We start from the raw sequence: 24,973 nt of genomic DNA, 5'->3' as shown, positions 1-24,973 counted from the left end.
AGCACTAACACAAGTCATATCATAATTTATCTCATTACTGTCTTGAAATATGTCATTACTGCTGTGTTTAATAGTTGCATTTAGCTAATAAGAATGATTCAACTTAGATGCTATTAAAACATTAGCTACTCCAGTACGTAACTCCTGGCTTACTACATGCTACTTAATTGTTATTCCTGTCTCTTCTCCCTTGACCTGTTAGTCCGATAGGGTATAGTGGCTGGTATAGTGGGGCGTTTCCAGCCACTAATGGTCATCTCGAAAAGGTAAGCCACTTTCACATTTTTAAAACTAAGATAAATAGAACTCGCTATAAAACTGGACCTTAAGCAGTTAACAACTGCTCGTAAAACCCACCATATCCAAGCTGCTTATTATGCAAATGGATCTCCAGAATCCAATGCCTCTTATTCCCATCCTTCCCAACCGTGTTCATAGAATTGCTATTCCGTTCAGCAATGTAAAGCGTGATCTTGTCTTTAGGAATGCGTTCATGCGGAAAAGACCCAACAATATGGCCCGCAATCGGCGCACCAAACTCAAAGCCCTCCTTCTCAGCAGCCTCCTTGGCAATATTGTAGAGTTCCTCTCCCGTCATGTCTGGGTCCTCGCAGTACTTGGCTTTAACATCGATCCAGATTGGCTCCAGAGCGTCACGCAGCTTGATCTTATTCGGGTCATTTCCCAAAACAAAAGTGCGGCCAAAATCAGCCTCCCACTCTTCAAAGACAGGCCCAAGGTCGACGATGAGGATGTCATTTTGTTGAATTATTCGGTCAGGTGGGTTATCCTCGAATGGTCTTAAGGTGTTGGGTCCGCTGCGAATCACTCGCTTGTGCCAGTGAGTCCTCACACCGTGACGTTCAGCGCCGAGAGCATGGATTTCGTTGTTCAACTCTTTCTCGCTGATGCCAGGGCGGATGAGAGTTTTTTCGATTTCGTTGAATAGCTCGATAGCCTTTTTCTCGGCATCTTGGAGTGAAGCCGCACGTTGTTCTTCAGCAGACATTCTTTAGCTTTTGACTGTATCTGCAAAGAAAGTTGTAACAAGACGATGGTGGTGATCGGGTTGCGCTGGGCCACTCATAGTGAGGTTATTTATAACCAGTAAAAAGCTGACATAACCGGAAGTGCCGGCGTAATTATTGTGCGACAGTGGTGTTACTCGTCGGATTCCTGTTCTAATTGCCGTATTTGGGATAGGACTCTCCGCTGTCGGACTGCCTTATAATGTTTCTGCGCCGTATCGCGTTTACATACAGTGCAGCTTGTCAAACTCGTTTATTAGCGTGCTAATGAGTTCCGGAAAAGGACGGTGACAATGTCGAGCACCCATTAAGATGTAACAACGGAGATCTTCCCGTATTGAATGAGAATCACATTACATTACGAGTAGCTCCGGGAGATTCAGGTTGTATCTGCAATACTAAAACATGCTAATAGCAAGATGTTGAGATGCACACTTCGACAGTCGGCTACCAGCAGCAGCAAGAACATGCTTGTCGACGTAAATGTATCTGTGTAAATATCTATATGGGTTGTATAGTATTCTTCAAAACGCTCTATTGTGTGACGTGTATGCATTTTCGTTTACCGTGGAACGTGGAATTGACCTTTCCATGAGATGTATCGGCCACAGAAGGTACATGATTTGCGTTGGTCTTCGGCCAAATTCCGTGATTGCCGTTCAAAAGCAGAGCAGAGGTAAACACTGCCGCATCGAGTGGACCACGGACAGCTGTTTCGCCACCGTCTGAGGTGGGACTGAGTGGCAGAGTGAAGATTGTATCATCAATCCCACTGAGCTTCGAGTACCTTCGACTCGGGCTCCCAACGGTTGATGGCATCGTCATTTGGATATCAAACGTATTGAATAAGGTATCTAACTATTGCAAACTTTAATGAACCATTACACCCCCCTTCAAAATAGAAGACATGGAAGGCTGACATCATGAAGTATACACAAGAGTCTATACACTGCCCCAAAGGCTGGTATGCTTGTGTTCATGCGGTCCGTGGCCTACCCATTCCTTACTGAGGGGGTTCGAATACACGCCATCTGCCCGCGCACCGTTCGCACAAACCTCCTCACAAACAAGATGATGAGCTCTTTCCCAGATGAACATCTGACCGCAGTGGAAGCTGTGGTATCAACTGTTGAATGTCTTATTAGTGGCGGGAGCTTTACAGACTCGGCAAGGAAACATGTATCTGGAGTTGATAACTATGGATTGGCTGTCGAGATTTTTAGCACCAGTACCTTTCTCAGGGACCAGATAGAGTGCAGCAGTTATGACTTAAGGGACCTGTGTGAAGCTGCAAACTTGAAAAGCCAAAGAGCTAATCTAACTAGTACGGTCTGATACTTGTACTTGGCTTGGGTAATCGAAGTTGCACCAGCAAAATCCGACGACGCCAACAAAGAGGCAGATCTACCAGCAGCGGAGAAATATGGCTATCAAGGATAATATAGTTGTAACGAAACTCTGAATCGATAGTGTAGTATCTTACATAATCAGTTTCAGAATATTGTACATGTTTAGTCATTGAGGTATGAGGCGTTCATGGCCATAGATTGGTTTTCGTAGCCTTTTCTGCGAATTGTAAGATATTCCCATGACGAAAGGTTAAACACAAGGCATGATATGTGCATTCCTTGGCTGTCGTGGTAGCGTGGACCAGACTGGCCAGGCACGATAGGGTCATCAGTCCCACTGAGCTTCCAGAACCTTCGACTCCGGCTCCCACTGGTTTATAGCGTCGTCGTCAGGATATCCAACGTACTGGACGAAGTATTCAGTGACCTGCCCACTCTCTCTGCGGCGATGAGCATACAGGATTCGTAGGGGACAGGTGTCCCTCACGCCTTGTGCATCTCGTCCCCCAACTCGCTGCCAATAGGCGAGGAGCTTTGCTTCATCGCGCTCGTGGACGAATCTCTCGTCAACCCATCCTTCCCATCGGGCCTTGGATTTTGAGCCCCTGATAAACAAGGCCACGAAAGGGCCGTCCTTGTCGCCGACGGTGTCGACCTTGTGCTTGAGAATTAAAAAGTTGGGATGAACATCATCCATTGCTGTGACATGTTAGACTCAGGGTATGATACTGAGACCAGGGGCTGGGACTTACGACTGGGGGTTATAGTCCAAGGACTGGAAGAGGATGTGAGTGAAGCCATTTCGAATGGATCGGTAGTGAAAGACTTGCTATTGCTGTTGTACGGTGTGGCGTTGGAAACAGTAAGGGTCAAAGGATGACAATAGAGTCTGGTATTGGTGGCCGTATTGTTCAGAGAAGAAAGGTAGTGCGGGTTTTGAGAGATGTAAAGCCAGGTGATGATGGTTGGCGTATTCTGACAGTACTTGAGACCAGATGTTGAGAAACAAATGTAAAGTTTTGTCAGAATAGGGAAAAAGATGAGGAGGATGAAACTCGTCGGGACTTGGAGACATGAGGGGCTTTATAGGCAGTATTGTCAGGCAGTCCTCGTGACTGTGGAGTCATTGGCGTACTGGCGTAAGGTCAGTGTTTTAAAGAGGCTTCAGCCACCAGGGCACAAAGGTAAAGGACAGCCATAAACACATACAGGCAAAGTATTCTCCGCCCTCACTATTCCCTAGGATCTTGCTTTGGCTGAAAGGTTAGATGTCCTGATGAGTGGAGTCATTGAAGCTCTAGAGATTCGAGTTACGGAAGTTACATAATCTTAAAAAGCTTAATTGCTGAGCAGCTGCCATACATAGCAGGGAGGCAGGCCTGTCTTTTGCCACAAGAATAAAGTTTAAGTGGCAGATTGGATAAAAGACTCTGAAGTCTCTCCTTTACTTGGAAGCCTATCAAGACGATGCAGAGCTAGATTTAGAGTTCAATCATTTTCTACATTGCCGACAACCTATCAGTCTGAATGTATAAAGACTTTCAGTTGCAAAAGTCAGAAATGCCGATGGAGGTTGTCACATGACTTGCTTTAGCAACGTTTAAACCGATCTACCGCCAGAGAAGAGCTTGCTGCAAAGCATAACCACATAACCAGCATCTATGCCGTTCTATGACAAAACCTTGAATGCAGGGGCCGCCAGACACACACACTGTGCCACGTATAAGCTTCAGGAGTCTAACCAATCGATATTTACTCACAACCAATGTCTTCGATGATTTAACTGTCTTGCATCATGTAGTCATGGTTCAACCCTTCACAGACATCCTCCCTTGGTAACTCATTTGGTCTACAGTATTCACAGTGGAAGCTAGGCATGACGATATGAACCGTCCTGGGGGCCAGCCGGGGAAGCTTTCGTGCCATTCAAGAGCCATTACCTACTTGGGCAGTCTAAAGGTTGATAGGATTGAGCTAGTAGCCAAAGGATGCATGGATGGCAAAAGCTATACTCCCCGTTCAGGTTCTCCCTGGCTTGCGGTCTGGTCTTGTCAAACCTCGCACTAAGTGGTCATATAAATCTTCAACTCGAAGCTTCAGGATCCTTCGTGAGGGCAATGGACGTGGCATTCCAAACTGGGCCCAGGTCAGATTCCATGTCGCAGGGGGCCATTGTAGATCTTCGTTGGTTGACTTCACCTGACTCCCTTGCTTGTCAACTCTACTACTACCTTTTTGGTATGTCTGCACCATGCTAGGAATATTGTCAACAAGACTCTGTCTTTAGGGACCTCAATCTCTTTTTCGTAGGACATCTCGACGACATTGTTTAGCTGTGCAGCTGCTCTGTACGGTTAAGAGAAATGTGCCTCAAATCGAGGCAGGTAACGAAAACATAGATGAAAGCTCTAGCCGTATTCAGTACTGATTAGATGCACTTCTTCCTCCAGCTTTTCCGCCTCGCAATCCTTGGAGCCTACATGACTAGTACGGGTGAAGCCCTGGTACTACTATTCCTCGCTTGCTATCTGGAAGGTTCGAAATCCCGGTACTCTCGGTAGTATTTTAATTCCGACCCAGCATTTGTTTATCATGCTTTTCTTGAGCAAGGGGCTTGCTATCCACAAAGCCGCGCGCCATTTACTAATCTGTATTCTAGGGATGGCTGTATTATACTGCCAATGATTCCCTGGCATGTATACCACGTAGGTATATAAATAGTCCCAGGACCACCTGGCATAATTTTTGCCTTCATCATCTATCTCTCTCATTGACTGTATCTGGAACGACAGACATACATCCTCATCTAAAGAAGAAGCAAAAAGCCAAAGCACGAAAACCATGGCTATCATCGCTGTCGCCGGAGGCGCCGGAAAGCTCGGTCGCGCAATCGTTGAAGCGATTGTTGAACAGGGCCAGCATACCGTAGTTATCTTGGCTCGAGAGGTAAATCACATCAGACTACGAAGCTTGACAGGAAAACATCTAACACATAGACATCGTCCAGGCTAAAGATGTACAAGGAGTCAAGGTTGTCAGCGTCGACTACACCAACACCGATGAGCTTGCAGCCACGCTTGAGACCAACAGCATTGAGACTGTCATATCCACTATCAACTCTATGGACGACGTCTCTGCTGAGCTGAGCTTGATCAAAGCAGCTGAGCAGTCGGGATCTACCAAAAGATACATCTCTAGTATCTGGGGCATTAAAAACAACGAAGAGTCAGTCATGCTGTGCTGTTGGGGCTTTAGAAGAACGAAACTAAACTGCGAGGACAGGATCGCATCTTATTTCCCTATCGCTCGGGCCAAGCTCAAAGTCATTGCCGCCTTGGAAGCAACCTCGAGCCTCGAGTATACGACTGTGTACAACGGCTACTTTGCTGACTACTGGGTACTCCCCAAGGTCAAGTCTTACCAAAGCCCTATCGCTCTGGTAGTCGACATCGAAAACAATTTTGCCGCTATTCCAGGGTCTGGCAACGAGCTCGTGACCTTTACCCACACCTTTGACGTCGCTCGCTTTGTCGCAGCAGTCGTTGGGGCTCCCAAGTGGGACAAGGAATCCTACATCATTGGGGACAAGGTTTCGTGGAATCAATTCGTCCAGTACGCTGAAGAGGCCAAGGGTGTGAAGTTCACCATCAAGCACGACTCGATTGAGGATCTCAAGGCTGGTAAAATAACAGAGTTGCCGTCTCACCCGCACCTGTACCCTTTCTTCCCCAAGCCGATGCTGCAGGGCTTTTTTGCAGCTTTTGGCCGCATGTTTATTGAGGGGGCGTTTGACCTCAAGCCTGAGCGTACTCTCAATGAGGAGTTCCCTGAGGTCAAGGCGCGAAAGATCAGGGACCTTCTCTTTGAGGCTTGGGGACAGTAGCTGCAGCATTAGTCTATCATTATATCCAGCGTATTGCACGAAGCATTTCGCTCTCTGCGACGATGGTTGAACATGTCATGAGGAAGAGATCTGTGGAGAAACAATCATCCTTGTCCGTGATTACTAAGAGCTGCTGATTGATGATCGGATATATTTTAATTCCGACGCTGGTGGCACTTGACAAATCAAGTAGGTCAATCGGAGAACCATGTCAACTTCCAAGACAAGCATTGAACCCAAGACTTTTTACTCTATGGTATTTGCTATTAAGTATTTGCGCCTCTGAACACAAGAATCCAGATGGAAATTCAAGGCAAGCAGGCTGTGGGTGATGGAAGTAGACGAACTGTGAATGTAAGCCCCGCAATCTGACGCCTTACCCTGCAGACCTAAGACCAATAGGCTTGTGTTCCGTGTAGAAGCAGCAAGGTACGATGTGATGGCAAATTACCAAGCTGTCAAAGATGTCTGAATCGTAGGACGGCGTGTTACTATGGCGAGCGGAAAGGAAGAGGACGCGGCAAAAGGTATGTTTCTGATGGGACTGTAAAGAGTCAAGTGTTGATTATCCACAGCAAGCAGCACATTCAAACACTCGAGCAACGACTTAAAAGTGTCGAAGTTGCACTACAAGCCTTCCCTGCAGTCAATCAAGGCTTAAGTGATAGTCCTCTAGACCCTGGAATGTCTCAAGAGACGATTAATAGCCATGGGATAACAAGAGCCAATCTAACTCAATCTCCGCCGTCGAGATGGCCAGAAGAGGTCACAAGAAACATATTCTACGCTCAGAAAAACAACGTCAACCTCGAACGAAAAGTATTCGTCCCGCTCCCCCCAAAAGAGCACATCTTACACTTTATATCCAACGCCCTAGAAGACATGTACGAAGCACAGGCACTCTTCAGGCCTGACGATGTTCTGAAGCTTGTCAATGACCAGTACTCAGCCGGGTCATCAAATTGTCACACCAACCCTACTCGCTGGGTAATGCTCAACGCCCTCATTGCCACGGGCATTCATTGGAAGGCCGACAACAAAGCAATAATAGAAATGTTCCCTGTTTCGTGGTCATACTTTAAAAATGCCTTTGCTATCTTCCCAGAGATCGTCATGAACGGTGGCGGCATCGACGACTGCCAAGCGATGCTTGCTATGGCTTTGTTTATGAGGGGAACCGCCGACACCCAGGCATTCACTGCACTATTATCGGCGGCGGCGCATGCCAGCCATTGTATTGGTTTGGGTTTGGAAGATCTTTATGGATCGAGTGACCTCATCGACATGGAAAGGCGGAAACGGTGTTTTTGGACGCTATACATGCTCCGATGCAATGCGTCGTTGAACCTTAACCTTCCCGCCCCATCTGATGAAGTGAGCGTCGAGATTCCATCACAGGATCTCATAACAGGTGATAGTTCCAGCACACATCTCCCAAGGTATATGTCAACGCTGGCACTGATTCAGTCAAGAATATGTCAATGCTGTTGCCCTGGTTCATCACTCGCGAAAAGCAGTGATAAAATGATCCAGGCGCTTGCTGAACTAGACACGGATCTTGAATCATGGAGGACAGGGCTGCCTACAGAAGTTCGGCCTACAGGATCGACCCAAGTGGACAATCTCGGCATCATACACCTTCAATTTGTCTACTATGCTTCTAGTTGGAAAATCTATACGGCTATCGGGAAGCTTTACAATGTCCCTCTCACGTCGATCGAACGAGAACATCCAAACCTGCATCTGAGTACGCTTAGCCCCACACAAAGCGCCCGAGCTACCATTTATTTGCTTCAAGGGTTATCCTCACAGCCATTTGCCTCTCTATGGTAAGGCGCCCAACTAAAGTGTGTTGTCTATGCTGATGACCTAGGCAAATGATCTGCTACCCGATGTGCGCTGTTCTAATCCTCTTGACAACAGTGCTCCATGATCATGAAGACTCAAAGGTGTCTCTGAACGTCGAATGGATTGGACAATTCGTTGCTTTTCTGAAGACTTTCCAACGCCGAGAAGAATGCGATCTGAGTGGTCTCATAGGATTTTGTTCGAAGCTGTACGATATCGCATCGTTTGCACAACACAATCCAACAGATCTGGTAAGCGACAGGGAAGATGACGTAGAAGGACTACGGGGTCAGTACACAGTAAGTCTCAATCACACGACAATTCGACCCTGCTGACCTCTCAGGACTTGCGTGACCGCCTCTCAGGATCTCAAGACCCCATGCTACTCGCGCAAGGTCTGCTTACCAATATGCCGCTTCTAGGCGCAAAGGTAAGGGAAGTGTTCCATGGCATATTGGAAGAGCCCAGCGAATATGGATTCACGCCACTTGTGCCCAATGTACTCAAACCTAGTTCTTTCAAATTCTTTGGTTACAGTAAAACCGCTACCGAGAACTAGACAAGCAAAACATTAATGCCAGCCATATAACAAGCATCTGTCTAACTCAACGATATCCCTTGGCTCTCGGCCCGTTTATCTATGACCCATGTTTGCTGAACCTGATCCCACTGCTTGCTCATATCCTCAAGTTATACTCTGCTCTTAGAAGATATGTTCCTTGTCAATTAAAGGTCTTCAAGGTCTGATTCAGTAACCCTGAGAACCAACCCCTTGTCACGAAACAACATATAGGAGTCGAACAGCATTGCCTGATGTGGCTCAGCCAGCTGAAAGTCGAAGTGGCGAAAGAGCTAGAGTTCTCGTCAGCATTTTTGTAACTGCATCCGCTTAGTCCATACCTCGAAGAAAATCTTATTGAGTTCCATCAAAGCAATCGGCTTGCCTAGACAACTCCATCTCCCAAGCCCAAAGGTCAATTCAACATCTCGCTTCATCTTGGCACTCGTCTTATCATCAACCTCGATAAACCTTTCCGGTCTGAAGATATGAGCATCCTTGCCAAACAAAGTCTCTGAGCGGAGGAGTCCTGAGAAGTTGACTCCGATGTTGGTGCCGGCTGGGAGGAATGCCCCGTTGTAGAATTCGCCGCCAGCTGGAACCTCTTTGAAGCTCATGTTCGTGGAGACAGAGCGGATTCGAAGACATTCATATACCACAGCCTGTTGATGTTTTTAGTTACGCCTTGATTGGTAGTATGCTACTAACCTGTATATATGGTTGAGAAAGGGATTCTGCATTACTGATTGGTCTCGAAGCCCGTCCCTCCCGAATAGTGTTTGCGATTTCTCGCTTCAACCGAGAATAGACGTGAGGTGTCGCAAGAATGTAAAGCATGCCTGCTCTAATAACAGAAGCCGTGGTGTCTGACCCTGCAACAAACATGAAAATTGCCTCAATCTCGCATTCATCTTTAGTCAATCCATGTTTCTTGAATGAACTCTACAGGGAGTATTAGTGGAACTCGCAAACTCCCCATCGGCAGATAAATGAGACTCACAAGCATATCCCGCTTGACTTGACCATCCCCGTGGTAGAACTCCTCAACAACCTTATTAGTAAGGCCCATCATTTTACCTATTCCCTTCTTGTCTTTGATACTCGGGCCAAACAGCTGTAGAAAAAATGGAGAGAATGCTATATTCCGAAGCCATGGAACGTCCGTTGTCAATGCAACAACAGGTAGATAATCGTTCAACGTGTCGAAGAAACAGTGGATGTCCTCATCTCTCTTCAAGCAGCCAAATTCCTGGCCTAGTGCAAGGCGAGAGATAACGTCTAAAGTAAATAGACCTGCTGTCTTTGACCATACGAGCGGACGAAACTCCTTAGGTTTCGATATATATTTATCCTGTATGAGATGGATAAGATTCATGATTTGCTCGTCAATAGCGGCTTCTGGACCTGCTGTTTCCTTGCCACTGTAACCATAGATAAGCTTCGCTTTCAATTTATCATGAGCTACCGGGTCCCTCATCATGAAAAGGGACTCGTGCCAGGGATTCAATCGAGAACCGCTATATGATGCTCCTTTGGCATATGAGCTTTTGGTACTGTTGATTTTGCGCAATAGCTCCAGATCGTCTGTGAAAACCTCGTAAGGACCGACTCTCACTATCGGACCATATTTCTTATTGAGCTCAAGATGAGTCTCATATTGTTTGCCACTAAGTGCTAATCGGGCAAGCCAGAGATATGAAAATTTGGCTAAGAAGGGACCTGGGATATGACGTAGACGATACCATGCTATAATAGAAGAGAGGATGTACCAAGTGAAGATGGCCAGAGCGGCAGCATACCAATGGTTTGAAGTAAAGTGCTCAAGGAGCATTTTTAAAAGCTGTTGTTGGTACGATGGAGAGAACAAAAAAGATCGGAACAACGTGGATAATTAGTCAAGCTGGAATTATATACCCACAGCCAGATATGATCTAAACCCCTCAGGAGTTGTGATAATCCCGCTTTCTATGGGTGTTGGCTCGGCTTCATTGCAAAGGTGATATATTACTGGATTGGTTTTAGAATATTATGGGTCGTTATGACTATTCTGGCTTATCTGCATATGCAGCTCTGTGGCGCTGAGATATTTCTTTCAATACACTCCACTATCTACCCCTCCCGAGTGAGGCCTTCCATATCTAGTCTCGAAGGTCTATCAGACTGCTCAAAACCCAGTAACTATTGTGAAGGCAGCCTTCATGTCTAACTTCAACTTTTATCGTGAACCGAACATCTGATTTACCTGTTCTACTCGTCTCTCAGCGCTGCCGAGATGGCCTTCATGCCTCCTTCAAGCTCCTCCCGAGTAGGCCATCCATACCCAAGCCTGAAAAAGCCATCGGACATTTCGAACCAATGACCAGGTCCGACATATGTCGCATGTTTGTTCAAAAGCCTCTCGTAAAACGCCGAATACCCGCCTTTTGGCTCCTGCTTGATACGGGGAAAACAGACGACACCGCCAGTCGGCTTGACCCATTCCAGTAGCTCCTCGCTTTCAATCCAAGACTCGATCATCTGGAGTCGAACCCTCATCTCATCCGTTGTGTCACTCAAGATCTTCTCGCGTCGGGATAAGACATCGATTGCAATCCACTCGTTAATGACGCTACCGCTGATGCTAATTTGTTCCTTTGCAGCTAGAAAGGTTTCCTGAAGTGTCTTGTTGGTGGAAATGAGCCAACCGATACGGACTCCAGGCATACCGAAGGACTTTGACAGCGAGCAGACGCTGAGAACATGATTGCCCAAAGACGCAGCGACTGGCAGCTTCTCGGCAAAAGCGATATCCCGATATGTCTCATCGACAAGCAATAAAACACCTTTCTTCTTAGTGATAGCCACAAGCTTGTCGAGTGCCTCTCGAGACAGTGTGGAGCCGGTAGGGTTATGCGGGCATGTCACCGAGACAAGTCGAGTGTTAGGCTTGATAGCAGCCTCGATTTGACCAATGTCGGGCTGAAAGCCACCCTCAAACGTAACATCAATGTAGGAGATCTCGCAACCAACAGCCTTGGGAGTTTCCAGATTCGTAGCGTAGTTGGGACGCACCACGACAAGATGATTACGCTCTGACTCAGGGGTTCCACCCAATTGTGAGGTCGTGATGATGAACAGCGCCCCAGCAGCTCCAGAGGTGATGAGAACGTCATCGGCATTCACGCCGGCGTCATCAGCGATAAGCTTTCGCAGCTTTGTCTCGCCTCGGTGTTCGTTGTATAGGAGGGTAAGATTCGGGATCTTGATGTCCAGTGACTCCAGTGTCTGGTCGGTAACGGAGCTTTCGGAGAGATTGTACTTGATCTTGTCGTAGCCGTACTCCTCGGGCGACTCAATCTCAATGGGCATGCGCTCAAACTTCATTTTTGTATTGGCAACGAGGCGCTACAGCGTAGGTGATTTGTGTTGAAAAGTTGGGTAACAAGATCTATCAAGTGCTTGGTGATTGGAGAAGATAGCAGAAAGTTGGATAAAGAGGGCTGATGGTGCCGGATATATAAGAGTCTATGCTGAGCGATCGAAGATGCAGTGTAATAACAACGAGAGATCTCATGACTTTGAGTCAGCCAGTCAGCATTCTCAAGCTTTCTGAAGTTACTGGCGCTTCGACCTGCCTTCCCAGGATGGCCCGGCTGCCATTGAGCCGACTGTATCCGGTGCAATTATTTCCCATGAACCTGGTTTCGTGGGGCGTGTTCAGCACTCAGTTTGCTTTTCAGAACAAATGGACCTTTATCAATGCGTCCTGTCCAGATTTAGCAAAGAAAATCTTAGCACTAAAGCTCACATCAAGTAGATCCTCATTCTAGCGTGTATCATGGCACGTTAGTACTCCCTGCTATGAAAGAGGTTCGAAACTCGAATTAAGCATCTAAGGGTCCCCGTTATCAGGAGAAGTTTCTACGTAAGTAGCACATTACCTCCTGTCCGGAACACTAATCCCACCCCAACATCATTAGGGTCTGGAGGTGCGGCCCAACGGCTCTTTAGGAGCTTGATGACGGTACCGCTGTTTCCAAACCCTCCACTCTCTTCCTGGATTCTACATAGAACTGACTCCAAAAAGCACTGGAGACTGGGCTCAGCCATGCGGCCAATGATATAGAGTGGCCAGACCAGGCCCCGGAGAGGAACGGCTTGGGGCCAGTCCTTCAGGACAGTGACCGACTCTGTAATCGCACCCTTAATCTCGGGAAGACATGCCCAGGGCCCGGAGACTATTGTACTTGACAAGACTAACGACGCAAGTGCGAAAACATGGGAGACATATGGAGCCGGTGAAATACTGCCACGATTACTGTCTCCTCCCTATTCATATTTGAGTTGTCAGCTATGTTTTAGTAGAGTCTGATAATGCTTTCAGAACTCACCTTTTTAGTTTGCCTTAGTTCCCTGATGCCGTCTTGTAGTCTCTTCTCTATTCTTTGGCCCCTTCTCACCAACTCCGGCACGCTTAGAGCCCCTTTCTGCTTCATATCCTTTTTCCATGCTTGAAGATGAGCCAAGTCTCCAATAGCAATCATGACCCAGTTGTAACAGCCCATCAAGTCCTCCATTGCGAGATCTGACCCCTCTAGCCATTTTCGATAAGGTATCCGTGGGACACGCCTTGTCGTTGCACAAGCCAGGATATCATGCCACAATGCTTCAGCGATGAGGAAACTGAAATCTGCTTGCAATTGAGGATCATCGCCGCGTAAAAAAGTGATTGGAGAAGGCAAAGCATTTTCGGAGGACGATGAAGTCTGGAGTAGGACGTCCGGCGATTGCATAGCGACGACAGCCGTGACGGCGTCGAGGTGCGGAACCCAATCGTACTCAGCTCCATTGAAAACCTGAAAGATAAGTTGAAGAAATCATCCTCTCAGGATACAAGTAGTTCTAGGACCTACCTCAAAACTTATCAGTGTCAAACTAGCCGCTATAAACTCAGCCAGCTTGGTCCGGTCGTTAAGCAGTGTCTCGGTCTCAGTATGCTGCGAGAGATTCCGCAACTCTCTCAAGGCCATTGAGTGGAACTCAAATGCTTGCCGGTTATAAGAGCACCTCTTCTGGGATGCATCTCGATGCAAGGTGGAGAGTGCAAGCGCAGCATGCGACAGCGAGCGATCGTTGTAGAGAAATACGAGAAGCCAGCCTCTGTTACCCAAGCGGGACTGGAACTGGTAGTAGGGGAACTGCCAGACAAACACATGGTCGAGATAATACATTATAAGAGATGCCAATCTGGGTTGCAAGATGCAAGGCGGAGTGTAACCCTGTGATGGAGAGACCGGGTGTGCAGTTTCTTCTTCAAGGATTGAGTTTCGTGGGAGTGAGCTACTCGAAGCCTGTACAAAGGTCTCCGAAGACTGCAAGTTATCACAGCCATGATGTGCATTCTGCTCTGATAGAAACGGACTTGAAAGCCCAGTTGCACCTGGAGCTAGTGGTGTCTGCAACGGGGTACATCGCTCCGACGGAGAAGTAACTGTCACATCCCTTAGAAGGCTCTGGTTTCGCTGACCCCTCCGAACCTTCTTCAGATGCTGTTTGACAGCTCTTTTGATTCGCTCAAGCTCTCGGTGCTCGGCATCTGACCCGTCCATCCACGTAGGCTTGGATCCATAGCCATGGCACGGGATCCGTCGGTCGGTGCATTCCCTACAGGCAGGGATTTGGAGGTCGCATTTCCGATGTCTGAGCTTACACGTCCAGCATCCGCTGGGGAATGATCTCATTATTGCTGATGAAGGGTGAGAAAACGTTGTACTTGGAGCAACTCGGAGTTTGTGGGGTCATAACCCCCACCACTTTTCTAACAGGCAAATCACATCATGTTCCGGTTTTAAGACTCGGAGGCGCTTCGACATGCCCTCCCAGAAAGTCTCTTTCAAGCCTAGCGTGTCCAGTTTAAGTGGATGGCTTGGAGCCACAGCCAAGTCTAGAATCCATCAGTCAATAGAATGGCAAGCACGATTTGACCTTGCTGATGGAAGCCTTTGATGCTATCTAGCCCGGGGCCAGATTTTCTCAGGACCTTGCTAGCCTCGGATGCAACCTCACACAATCACAACAACCTCGACCCAAGCATATGTTACACAAAGATATTCTTTACTCCTCAATTAAACTACAGTAGTTATACTAAATACCGTTTTCCTAAATCGTTCTAATTCAAGGATCAGCTATAATTTGGAGGGGTGCCACAATTGTCAAATCCCCCTTCTTGAACCCAAGCCGCAAGCGCACATCGTAAGTCCTAGAGATGAGGCAGGAATGGAATGTAGGCAAAATAGTCTTGCTACCGATCGACAGAGACAGTGGTACCTGCAGCGTAGAACTGTAAAACTCGGCAGACGAGTCCAGGAATCCTGGATTCTTGTCTTCTAGCCTGAGATTGTCATGTCGTGCCCAGGAGAATTGCGGACAACAGACGGCCAATGCAATTGTCGCGGTGAATGGTTGCTGGAGGGTGGGCTTTTCATCCTGGTCAGGGAATACTTGGTATGCATCCGCTTGATGCCAGGTGCAAGATCGAAGAGAAAGAGATATGCTGTCCAGTTTCGGAGGCGTGATCCCTTGAACTTCAGGATTGAATGTCAATGCGACATCAATGAACGTAGGTTTAATCACGGTGCCATACGCCTCAAGATGAAGTGGTTCAGGTTGCATCGCTACGGCACTGATGGTCCCAAACGGACGCTTGAGCGGGTTGCTCCGAAGAGATTTCGTGTCTCGCAACTTGTATCGCGGGTTTGTCAGCGACACATGTAGAGGCGGGCTCTCGCTTAATCTTGGAATGAACCGTATTGTTCTCTTGGTTGTAGAATCTTGACTGTGAGCCGTATCCAGAGATGGGGTCGATGTGACGCAGGCATTGATTCCATATTCAACCTCGACGACCCCAGGACTCATGTCACCTCGATCCCAGTCTTTTCCTACTGTTGGAGGAGGCAATAAGTGCTTATCTGTAACAGTCGCTGATACAATATCGTGCGTGCACGCCGTTGAGTCCAATTGATGGGGTAAAATGAATTCAAAGGGTATCTTGTACGAGTGACCTTTTGTGAGTGTTGTTCCGACCAAATTGAGAATATCGGGCGAAATCAGGTCCAACTTTAGAAAGCGATGTATAGTCGTAGTTGTTAGCTTTTGGCCGACTGTGCGAATCGTCGTAACACCATCAAGTGAGACAGTGATGGAGGAAACGCAAATATCTGCAGCGGGTGAAATAGCTAAATGACCTTGTACAACGAAACCAGAGGACTAGATCTTGGCGACGTAATGGTCGGTAAGTTTTATCTCGAGCTTGCAGGGTCTTCGCCAGTTGAGGACTTTTGAGGCTGCCTTGGAAATCCCCAGCTCCTCCATTTGGTGGCTATGCCGAGGAGATGTCATTGAGGATAAGGGTAAATATCGTTGAACTTTGTAAGATAGGGTGTGAATATAAAGGATTTCCCAGGTTTCTGTTTTAAGCAGCGGGCTTTTCTATACTTACAGAAACTCGGAGTACCACTCGAAGGTACCTTGCTTGTGATTTGAATTTACGTAATGATTTCACAAGGAGTGTCTAAAGGAATATCTAGCTGTAATGATGGATTTCTACTGACTCGCCTTAGTGACTCGCGTACATGATTATGTTATATTTGCAAAACCTTAGCAAGACCGCATATAACATCAACTTTACAGCAAGACGTTATCAATATAAGCTCTAAGCTCCTTCAAACCATCAACCAACACATCTGTCTCACAGACATAGCCCATACGAACATAACCCTTGAAGTCCGCATCACCTCCAAAGCAGCGAGATCCCGCCACAAAGAGGAGCTTAGCCTTTTCCAACAAATCAAGACAAAGCTTGACATCATCCACAGGATCCCCGTTCTTGTCATTGAAGCGGATGAACGCTGTAGTACCCGCCTTGGGCTCCACCCACGAACAAACAGACTTGTACCGGTCCATGAAATCCTTGAGGATGGCAGCGTTTGTCCTGGCGAGTGTGATATTCCGCTGCACCAAGGCGGGCTTGACCTCAGGGGACAGGGCGAACCTGGCAATCTGATCATCGATCTGGGAGACGCTGATGGTGGTGTAGTCGCGGGCTAGCATGATGGCAGAGATGATGGATCGATCACGGCTGGCGATCCATCCGACGCGGATGCCTGCTAGCGCATAGCCCTTGGACATTGATCCCGTTGCAATGGTCTTTTGGTAAACTAGTGTTGTCACTGGCTTGGGCACTTCAGTGTGATCGCAACCAGACGCACCGCCATGGAAGAGCGGTCGGTATACCTCATCAGAGAAGAGGATGATACCATTCTCCTCTGCAATCTTGGCGATCCGGTCGATTACTCTGCTTGGGATTGGTGCACCGGTTGGGTTATTGGGGTTGTTAATGATGATCATCTAACTTGTCAGTATCTCATGTTGGATAGAACGATAGAGGGCAGTAATCCATACCTTAGTATTTGGCTTGATCAGATCAGCTAGTTCATCGACATCAGGCACAAAGCCATTCTCCTTCTTCAACTTCCACAAAGTCACTTCAGCCCCGAGACTACGAGGGGTATCGTAGAGTTGCTGATACGTCGGATAAACACAAATAACATGATCACCAGGGCCTATCAGCGTATACAGAGCCAAGAAGTTAGCCCCTATAGCACCCTGAGTGACGATGACATCCTCTGGCCCCAACGGGACACCCTCAGTGCTGCAGTGAGCAGCGATGCGCTCGCGGAGGGTCTGAGATCCTGGGATCGCGCCATATGTGAGCTTGACGCTCGTGTCGATGGGGTTCTTGGCGGGACCGCTGGACATAGCGACTAGGTCATCGATGGACACAGAAGCAGCGCATGTCTCGGCAACGTTGAGCACGCCTGGCGTGGTTTCATAGGCGTCCATCCATTGCTCCACGGCGAAGGGGGTGATGCGAACCATGATGAATGCTTAGATGGCACGTGTATGTATGTTCTGGTGTGCGTGTGTTTGCTTGGTTTGGTGCTCAAGTTGGAGGCTCTAGAAGGGATGTTTAAATATCCGATCCCATCGCTAAACTAGATATCAATTGGAACAAGTGGCCTACGCCCTTGATGTGATGAATGTCGAGATCGAGCGAAGCCTAGACGTCCGACGGCTTGTCGATTGGTCAATGACTGCGTTGCGTTAGCCGACGGCGTCTTTCCAGGCCCACTCGCCTCCTCGGCATGTGCCGGGATGATCTATAGACCCACGTTGACGATACCAAAGACAGGTAGCGCCGCTTACTTTGCTTTCTTTGGCTCAGACTAGCCCAATCTACGACTCCAGCTTTTTCAACTTGGAGTTTCTTGCCTTGCAAAAATCTCTCCACTCCAGGGTAGTGTAGCCAGTCAAGGAAGAAGTGACTGGTTACAGCTTTAGTTTGCAACATCTACCGCGTAAAATACTACAATAGGACATGTATTCCGTTCAAGAGGTAGAAGCGGCGGTACCACAGTATATAATCTTGATACGTTGCGAAATTCCGTGAATCTTGACAAGACAAAACTCCTAGTCAGGCGATTACTCTATTCATGTTGAGACCCTCACACCTGGTCTTTTTATCTCACCCTGTCCTCTCGCCCTTCACCATGCCCAACTTTGAAGCAGTCTATACGGCTGACGCTTGTGCACCTCTACCTCAGTTCTCCCAAGCTGTGAAATACAACGGCATGGTCTACTGCAGCGGTTCCATCGGCATTGATCCCGCAACCGACGATCTTGTTCCTGGTTCTGTCACGGACCGAGCCCGCATGGCACTCAAGAACCTCAAAATCGTGCTCGAAGCTGCTGGCAGTAGTCTAGACCGCGTAGTCAAGGCCATGTCTTCTTGGCTGACATGAAGGATTTCGCCGCCTTTAATATCGCGTGGGATGAGTTCTTTCCTGCTGAGCCCAAACCTGTAAGTAGCATTCAACATATCCTTTAGACCTATTCTTTGACTATCGTTCACAACTACAGTGTCGGACTTGTGTTGCTGTCCATCAGCTGCCTTTGAACACTGATGTTGAGATTGAGATGACAGCTAGCTGTTAGTTCTAGTGGTGTAGATAGTACCAAACATATAACTTTTACTCGTCCGAACTTTAGTAAGAGTGGCCAGAGGCGACCATGCAAGAAGCAGGCGCCTATTGACCAAAAGCTCCCAGGTGCTATCAGTCGCGTGTTTAAGGGTAAGGGAGTGAATGAATAACAATATAAGACTATAGCACTCTATGAAACATCAGAACTAGCTAACTTGAATAATACTTCAAAGTTCCCACATCTAAATTTCTTAAAGCAGAAGTGAAATCCCTAGCTTACCCCGAAGCCGCAGGATGTGTACCCTGCCAGAGAGGTTTTAGATTCTTGGCCCGAGGCAGCTCAGGAAGTATCTCACTGACCCAAGCAATAATCTGAGGGGCGCCAAAAGAGAGTTTGCAGCCAGTTGCAGTAGTGTGGCATTGTACATGACTGTGAGAGCTTGAATGATGAGAGCTGACGTTAGTGCTAAAAGGCCCCCAGCCTACAGATGTGTCGCTCGAGGTCGTCTTGGAGTTGAAGTATTCCTGGATGTGCCTCGTCGAACCAGTAAAGTCAATGCTCGTGTCTGCAGCGAGGATGAACGACGTCGGGTATGCCGGAAACTCGAGATTCAACTTGGTCTCCTGCGTTGCGATGGCTGTCTTGAGACGAGACGCGCCCGGGCTGAGGAGAACATCTGCAGCTATGTCGAGGTCGGCGTCGTTGAAGATTTCAGCCTGCAGCCAAGGCCGGTCGATGTCGACGACAAGGGCTGAGAAGGATACACTTACATCACAAGACGCCATATCGTCCTGTATGGATGAATGTGCCGAGTCGTGCGAGTAGGAACCACCGGCGGCCTGGAGAGCGAAGCCTACTGAGCTGCCTGTACTGAACCTAGTGTCCTTAGACTTGGCTACCTTGTTTCGATCGGCGGCGGAGAAGGAGAAGGATATTGTGGTCTAAGGATTAGAGTCGGTTACACTAGTTTGGCTCTGTGTCTTGCTGCTGGAGGTGACTGGCTTGTCTGTGTTTAAGGTGCTATCTTGATTGATACTAAAGATTGGGTTGGCATATTCTGAACCTTCTGGCGTAATAGTTGTTGAACCTACTGATGTTCGGTCACCAGCCTCTGGAGCCGTTGCTCCTGTGATGATAGAGACGGTGGGAGGACAACTCGCGGCCTTTGTAGCACCAAGGGTCGTAAGGGCAGCTAGTTGGCTTGTTATGATGCTTTGTTTCCCTGTGATCCAAGTCTCTACCTGCTTGGCGGCATCACTATCCGCAGGCATATTGGCCATATCATAGCTGTCCCAGTCAGCGGCAGACATGTCCCGATCCTGCTGCGACTTGAAGAGAGCTGCCCGAGCGTCGGCGAGCGTCTTCTGGGCCTGCGTGAGTCCAGTGCTGGAGGTGTCTGTTGCAGTTTTATCTGTCGGGGCAGGCGGTGGCTGAACTCCACCTGAGCTGCCTTCGGCGGCATAAAGTGCAGAAAAATTGGTTTTAACAGTCTTTTCTGCGTCTAATACTTTGGGCACTGTAGGGGCTGGTATGGCAGGCGGCTTAGTCGAGGTATCTACAGGATACTTGCCATCTTTGATGAGTGCTTGGGCGGCCGTGTATGAGTCTGATAAGGCATTGAGGCGTGCGATCTCCGAATCTAGCTGACCAAGGGTGTACGTTCCGTTGCGGGCATACCAGCTTCAGCGGTTTGCCTCAAAAGAGTGCTTACACCAGCAATAGAGGTCAATGCCTCATCGTGGAGCTCTGATTCGGACATCTTGGAGATAGGATAGTATCCCTGGAAGAATGATAGCTTGGGAGTACAGAATGATATTAAACCGGCCTGATGCAAATGCGGTTGTTATATACTGAATTAGATGGGAGGACACAGATTTCAATCAAGCATTCAAGATAACCAACCCAGGTTGGAGCGGCCGACTCACTGTTCAGGCAGTGAGCTTCCGAGGAAGAAATGTCTTGATCCGTCATCGAATAATGTCGCTTCAGCCGTAGCCCAGGCCTTTGTCGACAAGCATTAACTGGGACATGAGAGTACGGTCTGAGAGTCGCGTGGGTCCGAATTTACATTATTGACAATAGTCAACAAAGATATTGAACAAGGCTTCACGCACTCAATCGATAGTCCGATACCGAGGACCAGTACCCGTCTATTCGCGACTAATGCATCCTGGAATGTATTCATCTCTGATCGGTTCTAGTTCCTGAGCTGAGCTCATAAGAGACATCAGCCAGCCACAGCCAGGCAGGTGAATATCATCCAGGATGTCAGCTAACAACATCGATCACACTAAACCCGAAAGTAGCTCCAGCCAGCCATTCTTGGTCTGGACCGGGAATGGGCCGCCCCCACATGTCGCAGCGCAGCCTATTATTGGACAGGGCTGCCTGGGAGAAAGTCGACTGATTTCTTCATGTGCCGCCCATTGGATAGATTGGGTTCTTAAGAATACTGAGCCGAGACATCCGTGGTGATATTCAGCTGTTATCTGTAGTGGTCTAGATTCCAGCTGCTGAAGGTATGTCTCTAAGACTTGGTTAGACTAGATTGTAATCACGAGTAAAATTGCAATATAAACTCATGATACTCACTCGGTGACTTCAAATTCTTCATCAGATATCATTGACTCTACTCATCCTTCTTCGCTTGTTTGCCTCGAATTCCTGACCTAAGACTACGGCATTACAAAAGAAACAGCTTCGTGTTGATGTCTTCGGTCTCAAGCCTCTAGTTTACAAGATCAGCCTGTAATTTGTACGCACGCAAAAGCAATATTTCCTTTCCTGACTGACCTTTTCAGGCGAAATCGTCAGACCAGAGCCATGCCAGGGCTAAGAGAGTCCAACCCAATTCTTACTTCCATCTCTGACTGGATTCTTGCCAAAAGCGCTGAGATCGAATATGCCCGCTCAACCAATGGCGGATGGGAAGGCTGGTCGCAAGTCGAGCTTGCATGGGTCCTGACTCGTGGTCATACCTATAAGTATGACCAGGGTTCTAACATACTCATCAGCCGAGAGTCTCACCTGTTCGAAGAGAACTCGCTCAAAGCCGATCTTGAAATCTCCGGGCCAGGCGGTGTCGTGTTTGAGCTGAAGTGTGAGAGAGGTCCTCGAATGGTGGATGACTCGCAAAACCCGGGCCAAATGAAGGAGGACACGACCACCCTGAAAAGTTCGGCTGGGCAGCTGTTCACCGGCCTGAGAGCCGACCAGGCCAAGGTAGCTGGACTCAAAGCTTCTGCAGGCATCACAGCTGTCTTTGTGATCGGAATCTCAGTCACACGCGAGGCTTATGAAAGAATGGCTGCAATGCCGCAAGACGAGAATGCTTTTAAGCTTTATACTGCTACCGGGAACGACAACACCCCGATTTGTTTGTGGTGGTGGCAAAAGCCCATGCCGTGAAAGAAGTCTGAGCTTGGAGAGAAAATACGACTCGGGAAACAAAACTATTGGGCTATTTTTAAGACAGAGAATATATATGATTTGAAATCTGATAACGGCTCCTTTAAACTTGAGTATAATGAGCCTACACATCAAGACACTTGTAAACCGATGGATTATTCGTCGACTCTGACCACAATTCTTGATATATCATACCCCCTACTAAGCATTCGAAGGATATGCACTCTTTATTGCCTATGGTGCCAAAAAAGCAACCAAACTTCTCCACCATTTACAAACATCCACTAGTGACGAGCTCTAATGAGAATGTCCTGAAGCACAGCAGCTCCCACCCATCGCCTCTCTCGCGAGTCTAGCGCGACTCAAAGGTCGTGCCGCAGGAAGCAGATCTCGTCCCATCAAGTCAGGCAGTGGCTTTCGTGCATTCAGCTTGTGCACAGTACGAGTCGCAATCTTGGCAGAGTAGATGCTGTTCAGCCAATGAGCCAGACGATACCCGCCCTTGGCTATCTGCAGTTCAATGGTAGGGATCACAGAGTTGTAATATGCCGGGTAGAGATCGCCTGTCTGCAGGGCTGCAGCACCATTGGGCATGACAACAGTGCAGACATAAGCATTGGCATCTGAGGCCCATGCCGTGGCTGAAGTGATGGGATCAGTCACGTCGCTATCTGCGATCCAAGAAGCAGCTTGGGACTTGTAAGTACCAGAAACGATATCGGAGATGAGTGTGTTTGCCCAAGACTGCGCATCGGTCAGGGCGTGGCCCCCAATCAGCTTCTCGGGCATATAAGTGTCCCAGTCTGAATGCAGGTTATCACCAGAGTACCCATTGAAGGTGACCTTGATATCGTTCCCGCCCACCTCGTAGGCCTCATCATGCAGTGGCTGAGTAATGTCGCCCAAAAAGTGCACAAGGAACTTGAGAGCCTCAGCCTGGTTTGCTTTTGTCAGACGGGCATCTCCTACACGTTGAGTGTAGTTGGCAACAGCGGAGATGGAGCATCCTGAACTGCCGCAGTCACGATCATAGTCCACGTTGCAGTTTGTTGGCGGGCTATCCTCTGCATCAATAAAGTGTAGAGGGGCTGACCATTTGCCAGCTGTGGTTGTGCGGTAGGTATCAGCCCACGAGGCGATGTTGGCAAGGTATGAGTCTGAGGTATCACCCAGAACACCCTGTGCCCTACTCTGATATTAGTACTTGTGAAACTGACAGAGCAGTGGTAGGTATTCACCAGGAGGCAACGTCATCGTCGAGAAAGTGTTGAGCAATGTAGGCAACCGTGGCATGGCCTAAAACACCCCAGCCATGAACAGCACGAATGGCTCCAGAGGCCAGAAGAAGAGATTTGAGCATCATGGTTAGGCCAGATGATGTTTAAGCAGATGATGTTGGTGCATGTGTGAATGACTTTCACACGATACTATATACATAATCTTCAATTGCATAGTCGGCAATCATGCTTAGTTGGGCGACCGATACATGGGCTCAATTGGCCCAATGGAGTCTTATAGCCGGGCTCAGTTTGATGTGCTGGACAAAGGTCCTTCGATAGGTGCTGCAAAGCGCTACTGCTCGGCACATAATTGCCGGCACGTTTCGCAGATAGCTCATTGATAGGTAAGTAACTAGAAGATCTGATACACCTAGTTAGGTAGGTCGGTATTTGATTTGAAGATCACAAGTTGAGTGACATTATTCACCTGCCCAAAGAAGCATAATTCATCTCTAAATTATAGTACGGAGTGCTCCGCCCTCCGTAGGTTCAGTGCAATATCAACGGGTCTTTATCTTATCTTCTGATAGTTATCTACAATCTTGACAACCAATAGCCGGCTAATCGGCATGACATGGCAAGGATAGTTGCAGATCACTTTTCATCATCACATAGCCATTGGATATCGCTCTCAGAAGCCGATTTTATAGTGTCCAATCCCAGCACAGGAATCAACTAGCTATTCCGCCCACAAAACAGTGCACTGAATCTCCACGTTCAACCTCTCATTAGGCAAAGCCGCAACCTGTATACATGTCCTCGCAGGCGCCTTTGCCTTGTCCGGCCATACTTTGTTCCACTCCTTGTTCATCCCAGCATAGTCTTTCATGTCGGTCAAGAAAACAGTCGCGTTGACTACATTCTGCAGTCCGCATGCGCCATTTGTTGCCCCGTCGATAATGGCTCCGATGTTCTGCAGCACCGCTTCTGTCTGCAGAGAAATGTCCAGGTGATGGGTTCCGTCGGCGTCTGTGGTGCAGCCGACGACTGTATTATCGCCGCGACGTGATGATGTGCCAGAGACGAAAATGGTTTTGGCTGATTGAGGTATTATCCGGGCGTGGGGATAGTTGGCGAGCGATTGAGCTCTTTCGGCTGGGAGAAAGAAGGGTTCGCCATTTTGGGACGACATTTTGAATGACTTTGTTTGTCGATGCTAGAAATCCAACTTTCTTCAAGAGAGGCAATCGTTGATATTCACTGAGCGGATGTTAAGATTGGCCATCGCTGGGTTAGTTAAGTGGTGGCTACCCGCTTGCCGACACGTTGTTGAATGAGCCGGGATTCGGGCCGCCACCAGCTTCCGCGACCATGACAGCGACCGTCGTCAACAGTTCCGAGTCAGTACCGTTACCGGTTCTCACCGTCTTCAATGTAATACTTTTGGATCTTCAATTAAATACACTGCAACATCTGTTTACCCATGCCTAGCCGACCAACAACCAGAGCAAGGATATAACCAACCGCAGCACAAATGCCGAACTCTCCCATCGAAACTGTCTGGCAACTGCAGACCTTGGAGTCTGGCGAGTGCTTCATCTCTTCAGAAATGTATCAGCGCAACTTTCTCTACAGACTATGTCTCTAATGAATTCGAT

The 24,973-nt window shown here is 48.1% G+C and overlaps 14 protein-coding genes across 15 annotated transcripts; 4 read left to right on the top strand and 10 right to left on the bottom strand.

Moving 5' to 3' along the window:
* Positions 1-190: 190 nt before the first annotated feature.
* FVEG_12559 (hypothetical protein) lies at positions 191-1,061 on the bottom strand. The gene has a single exon (XM_018901905.1). It carries the CDS (start codon positions 1,007-1,009, stop codon positions 326-328), a length of 684 nt encoding a protein of 227 aa, XP_018760506.1. The 5' UTR covers positions 1,010-1,061; the 3' UTR covers positions 191-325.
* Positions 1,062-2,705: 1,644 nt separating this feature from the next.
* Positions 2,706-3,178, bottom strand: FVEG_12560 (hypothetical protein; the record flags this gene model as incomplete). Its single annotated transcript, XM_018901906.1, has 2 exons — positions 2,706-3,076; positions 3,130-3,178. The coding sequence occupies 2 exons, from the start codon at positions 3,176-3,178 to the stop codon at positions 2,706-2,708; spliced, it is 420 nt and encodes a 139-aa protein (XP_018760507.1).
* A 2,040-nt stretch (positions 3,179-5,218) lies between these two features.
* FVEG_12561 (hypothetical protein) lies at positions 5,219-6,260 on the top strand (the record flags this gene model as incomplete). The annotated part of the gene is made up of 3 exons (XM_018901907.1): positions 5,219-5,323; positions 5,385-5,602; positions 5,660-6,260. 3 exons carry the CDS (start codon positions 5,219-5,221, stop codon positions 6,258-6,260), a joined length of 924 nt encoding a protein of 307 aa, XP_018760508.1.
* A 400-nt stretch (positions 6,261-6,660) lies between these two features.
* FVEG_12562 (hypothetical protein) lies at positions 6,661-8,530 on the top strand (the record flags this gene model as incomplete). Its single annotated transcript, XM_018901908.1, has 4 exons — positions 6,661-6,787; positions 6,836-8,089; positions 8,134-8,407; positions 8,474-8,530. The coding sequence occupies exons 2-4, from the start codon at positions 6,945-6,947 to the stop codon at positions 8,528-8,530; spliced, it is 1,476 nt and encodes a 491-aa protein (XP_018760509.1). The 5' UTR covers positions 6,661-6,787; positions 6,836-6,944.
* Positions 8,531-8,570: 40 nt separating this feature from the next.
* FVEG_12563 (hypothetical protein) lies at positions 8,571-10,579 on the bottom strand. The gene is made up of 4 exons (XM_018901909.1): positions 9,668-10,579; positions 9,376-9,609; positions 9,009-9,329; positions 8,571-8,960 (listed from the first exon to the last, which is right to left on the bottom strand). The coding sequence occupies exons 1-4, from the start codon at positions 10,496-10,498 to the stop codon at positions 8,835-8,837; spliced, it is 1,512 nt and encodes a 503-aa protein (XP_018760510.1). The 5' UTR covers positions 10,499-10,579; the 3' UTR covers positions 8,571-8,834.
* Positions 10,580-10,914: 335 nt separating this feature from the next.
* On the bottom strand, positions 10,915-12,030 carry FVEG_12564 (hypothetical protein; the record flags this gene model as incomplete). Its single annotated transcript, XM_018901910.1, has 1 exon — positions 10,915-12,030. One exon carries the CDS (start codon positions 12,028-12,030, stop codon positions 10,915-10,917), a length of 1,116 nt encoding a protein of 371 aa, XP_018760511.1.
* A 376-nt stretch (positions 12,031-12,406) lies between these two features.
* FVEG_12565 (hypothetical protein) lies at positions 12,407-14,413 on the bottom strand. Of its 2 annotated transcripts, XM_018901912.1 has the most exons (4): positions 13,560-14,413; positions 13,038-13,502; positions 12,588-12,975; positions 12,466-12,538 (listed from the first exon to the last, which is right to left on the bottom strand). In XM_018901912.1, exons 1-4 carry the CDS (start codon positions 14,385-14,387, stop codon positions 12,531-12,533), a joined length of 1,689 nt encoding a protein of 562 aa, XP_018760513.1. In that variant the 5' UTR covers positions 14,388-14,413; the 3' UTR covers positions 12,466-12,530. The 2 variants fall into 2 exon arrangements, with proteins under 2 accessions (XP_018760512.1, XP_018760513.1); XM_018901911.1 differs by having other exon boundaries at positions 12,407-12,975.
* Positions 14,414-15,912: 1,499 nt separating this feature from the next.
* On the bottom strand, positions 15,913-16,044 carry FVEG_12566 (hypothetical protein; the record flags this gene model as incomplete). Its single annotated transcript, XM_018901913.1, has 1 exon — positions 15,913-16,044. The coding sequence occupies one exon, from the start codon at positions 16,042-16,044 to the stop codon at positions 15,913-15,915; it is 132 nt and encodes a 43-aa protein (XP_018760514.1).
* Positions 16,045-16,228: 184 nt separating this feature from the next.
* On the bottom strand, positions 16,229-17,773 carry FVEG_17298 (hypothetical protein). The gene is made up of 2 exons (XM_018906550.1): positions 17,107-17,773; positions 16,229-17,052 (listed from the first exon to the last, which is right to left on the bottom strand). The coding sequence occupies exons 1-2, from the start codon at positions 17,581-17,583 to the stop codon at positions 16,330-16,332; spliced, it is 1,200 nt and encodes a 399-aa protein (XP_018760515.1). The 5' UTR covers positions 17,584-17,773; the 3' UTR covers positions 16,229-16,329.
* Positions 17,774-18,254: 481 nt separating this feature from the next.
* On the top strand, positions 18,255-18,699 carry FVEG_12569 (hypothetical protein; the record flags this gene model as incomplete). The annotated part of the gene is made up of 3 exons (XM_018901914.1): positions 18,255-18,473; positions 18,509-18,565; positions 18,625-18,699. 3 exons carry the CDS (start codon positions 18,255-18,257, stop codon positions 18,697-18,699), a joined length of 351 nt encoding a protein of 116 aa, XP_018760516.1.
* Positions 18,700-18,962: 263 nt separating this feature from the next.
* Positions 18,963-19,997, bottom strand: FVEG_12570 (hypothetical protein; the record flags this gene model as incomplete). The annotated part of the gene is made up of 2 exons (XM_018901915.1): positions 18,963-19,628; positions 19,779-19,997. 2 exons carry the CDS (start codon positions 19,995-19,997, stop codon positions 18,963-18,965), a joined length of 885 nt encoding a protein of 294 aa, XP_018760517.1.
* Positions 19,998-21,342: 1,345 nt separating this feature from the next.
* Positions 21,343-22,174, top strand: FVEG_12571 (hypothetical protein). Its single transcript, XM_018901916.1, has 2 exons — positions 21,343-21,442; positions 21,489-22,174. Exon 2 carries the CDS (start codon positions 21,511-21,513, stop codon positions 22,093-22,095), a length of 585 nt encoding a protein of 194 aa, XP_018760518.1. The 5' UTR covers positions 21,343-21,442; positions 21,489-21,510; the 3' UTR covers positions 22,096-22,174.
* A 218-nt stretch (positions 22,175-22,392) lies between these two features.
* On the bottom strand, positions 22,393-23,458 carry FVEG_12572 (hypothetical protein; the record flags this gene model as incomplete). Its single annotated transcript, XM_018901917.1, has 2 exons — positions 22,393-23,281; positions 23,334-23,458. The coding sequence occupies 2 exons, from the start codon at positions 23,456-23,458 to the stop codon at positions 22,393-22,395; spliced, it is 1,014 nt and encodes a 337-aa protein (XP_018760519.1).
* Positions 23,459-24,054: 596 nt separating this feature from the next.
* Positions 24,055-24,507, bottom strand: FVEG_12573 (hypothetical protein; the record flags this gene model as incomplete). Its single annotated transcript, XM_018901918.1, has 1 exon — positions 24,055-24,507. The coding sequence occupies one exon, from the start codon at positions 24,505-24,507 to the stop codon at positions 24,055-24,057; it is 453 nt and encodes a 150-aa protein (XP_018760520.1).
* Positions 24,508-24,973: the final 466 nt, after the last annotated feature.

Source organism: Fusarium verticillioides, chromosome 3, assembly GCF_000149555.1.
Source record: "Fusarium verticillioides 7600 chromosome 3, whole genome shotgun sequence".
NCBI classification, from domain to species: domain Eukaryota; kingdom Fungi; phylum Ascomycota; class Sordariomycetes; order Hypocreales; family Nectriaceae; genus Fusarium; species Fusarium verticillioides.
Note: the sequence above shows the minus strand (reverse complement) of the source record. Positions and strands in the feature narration are given on the sequence as shown.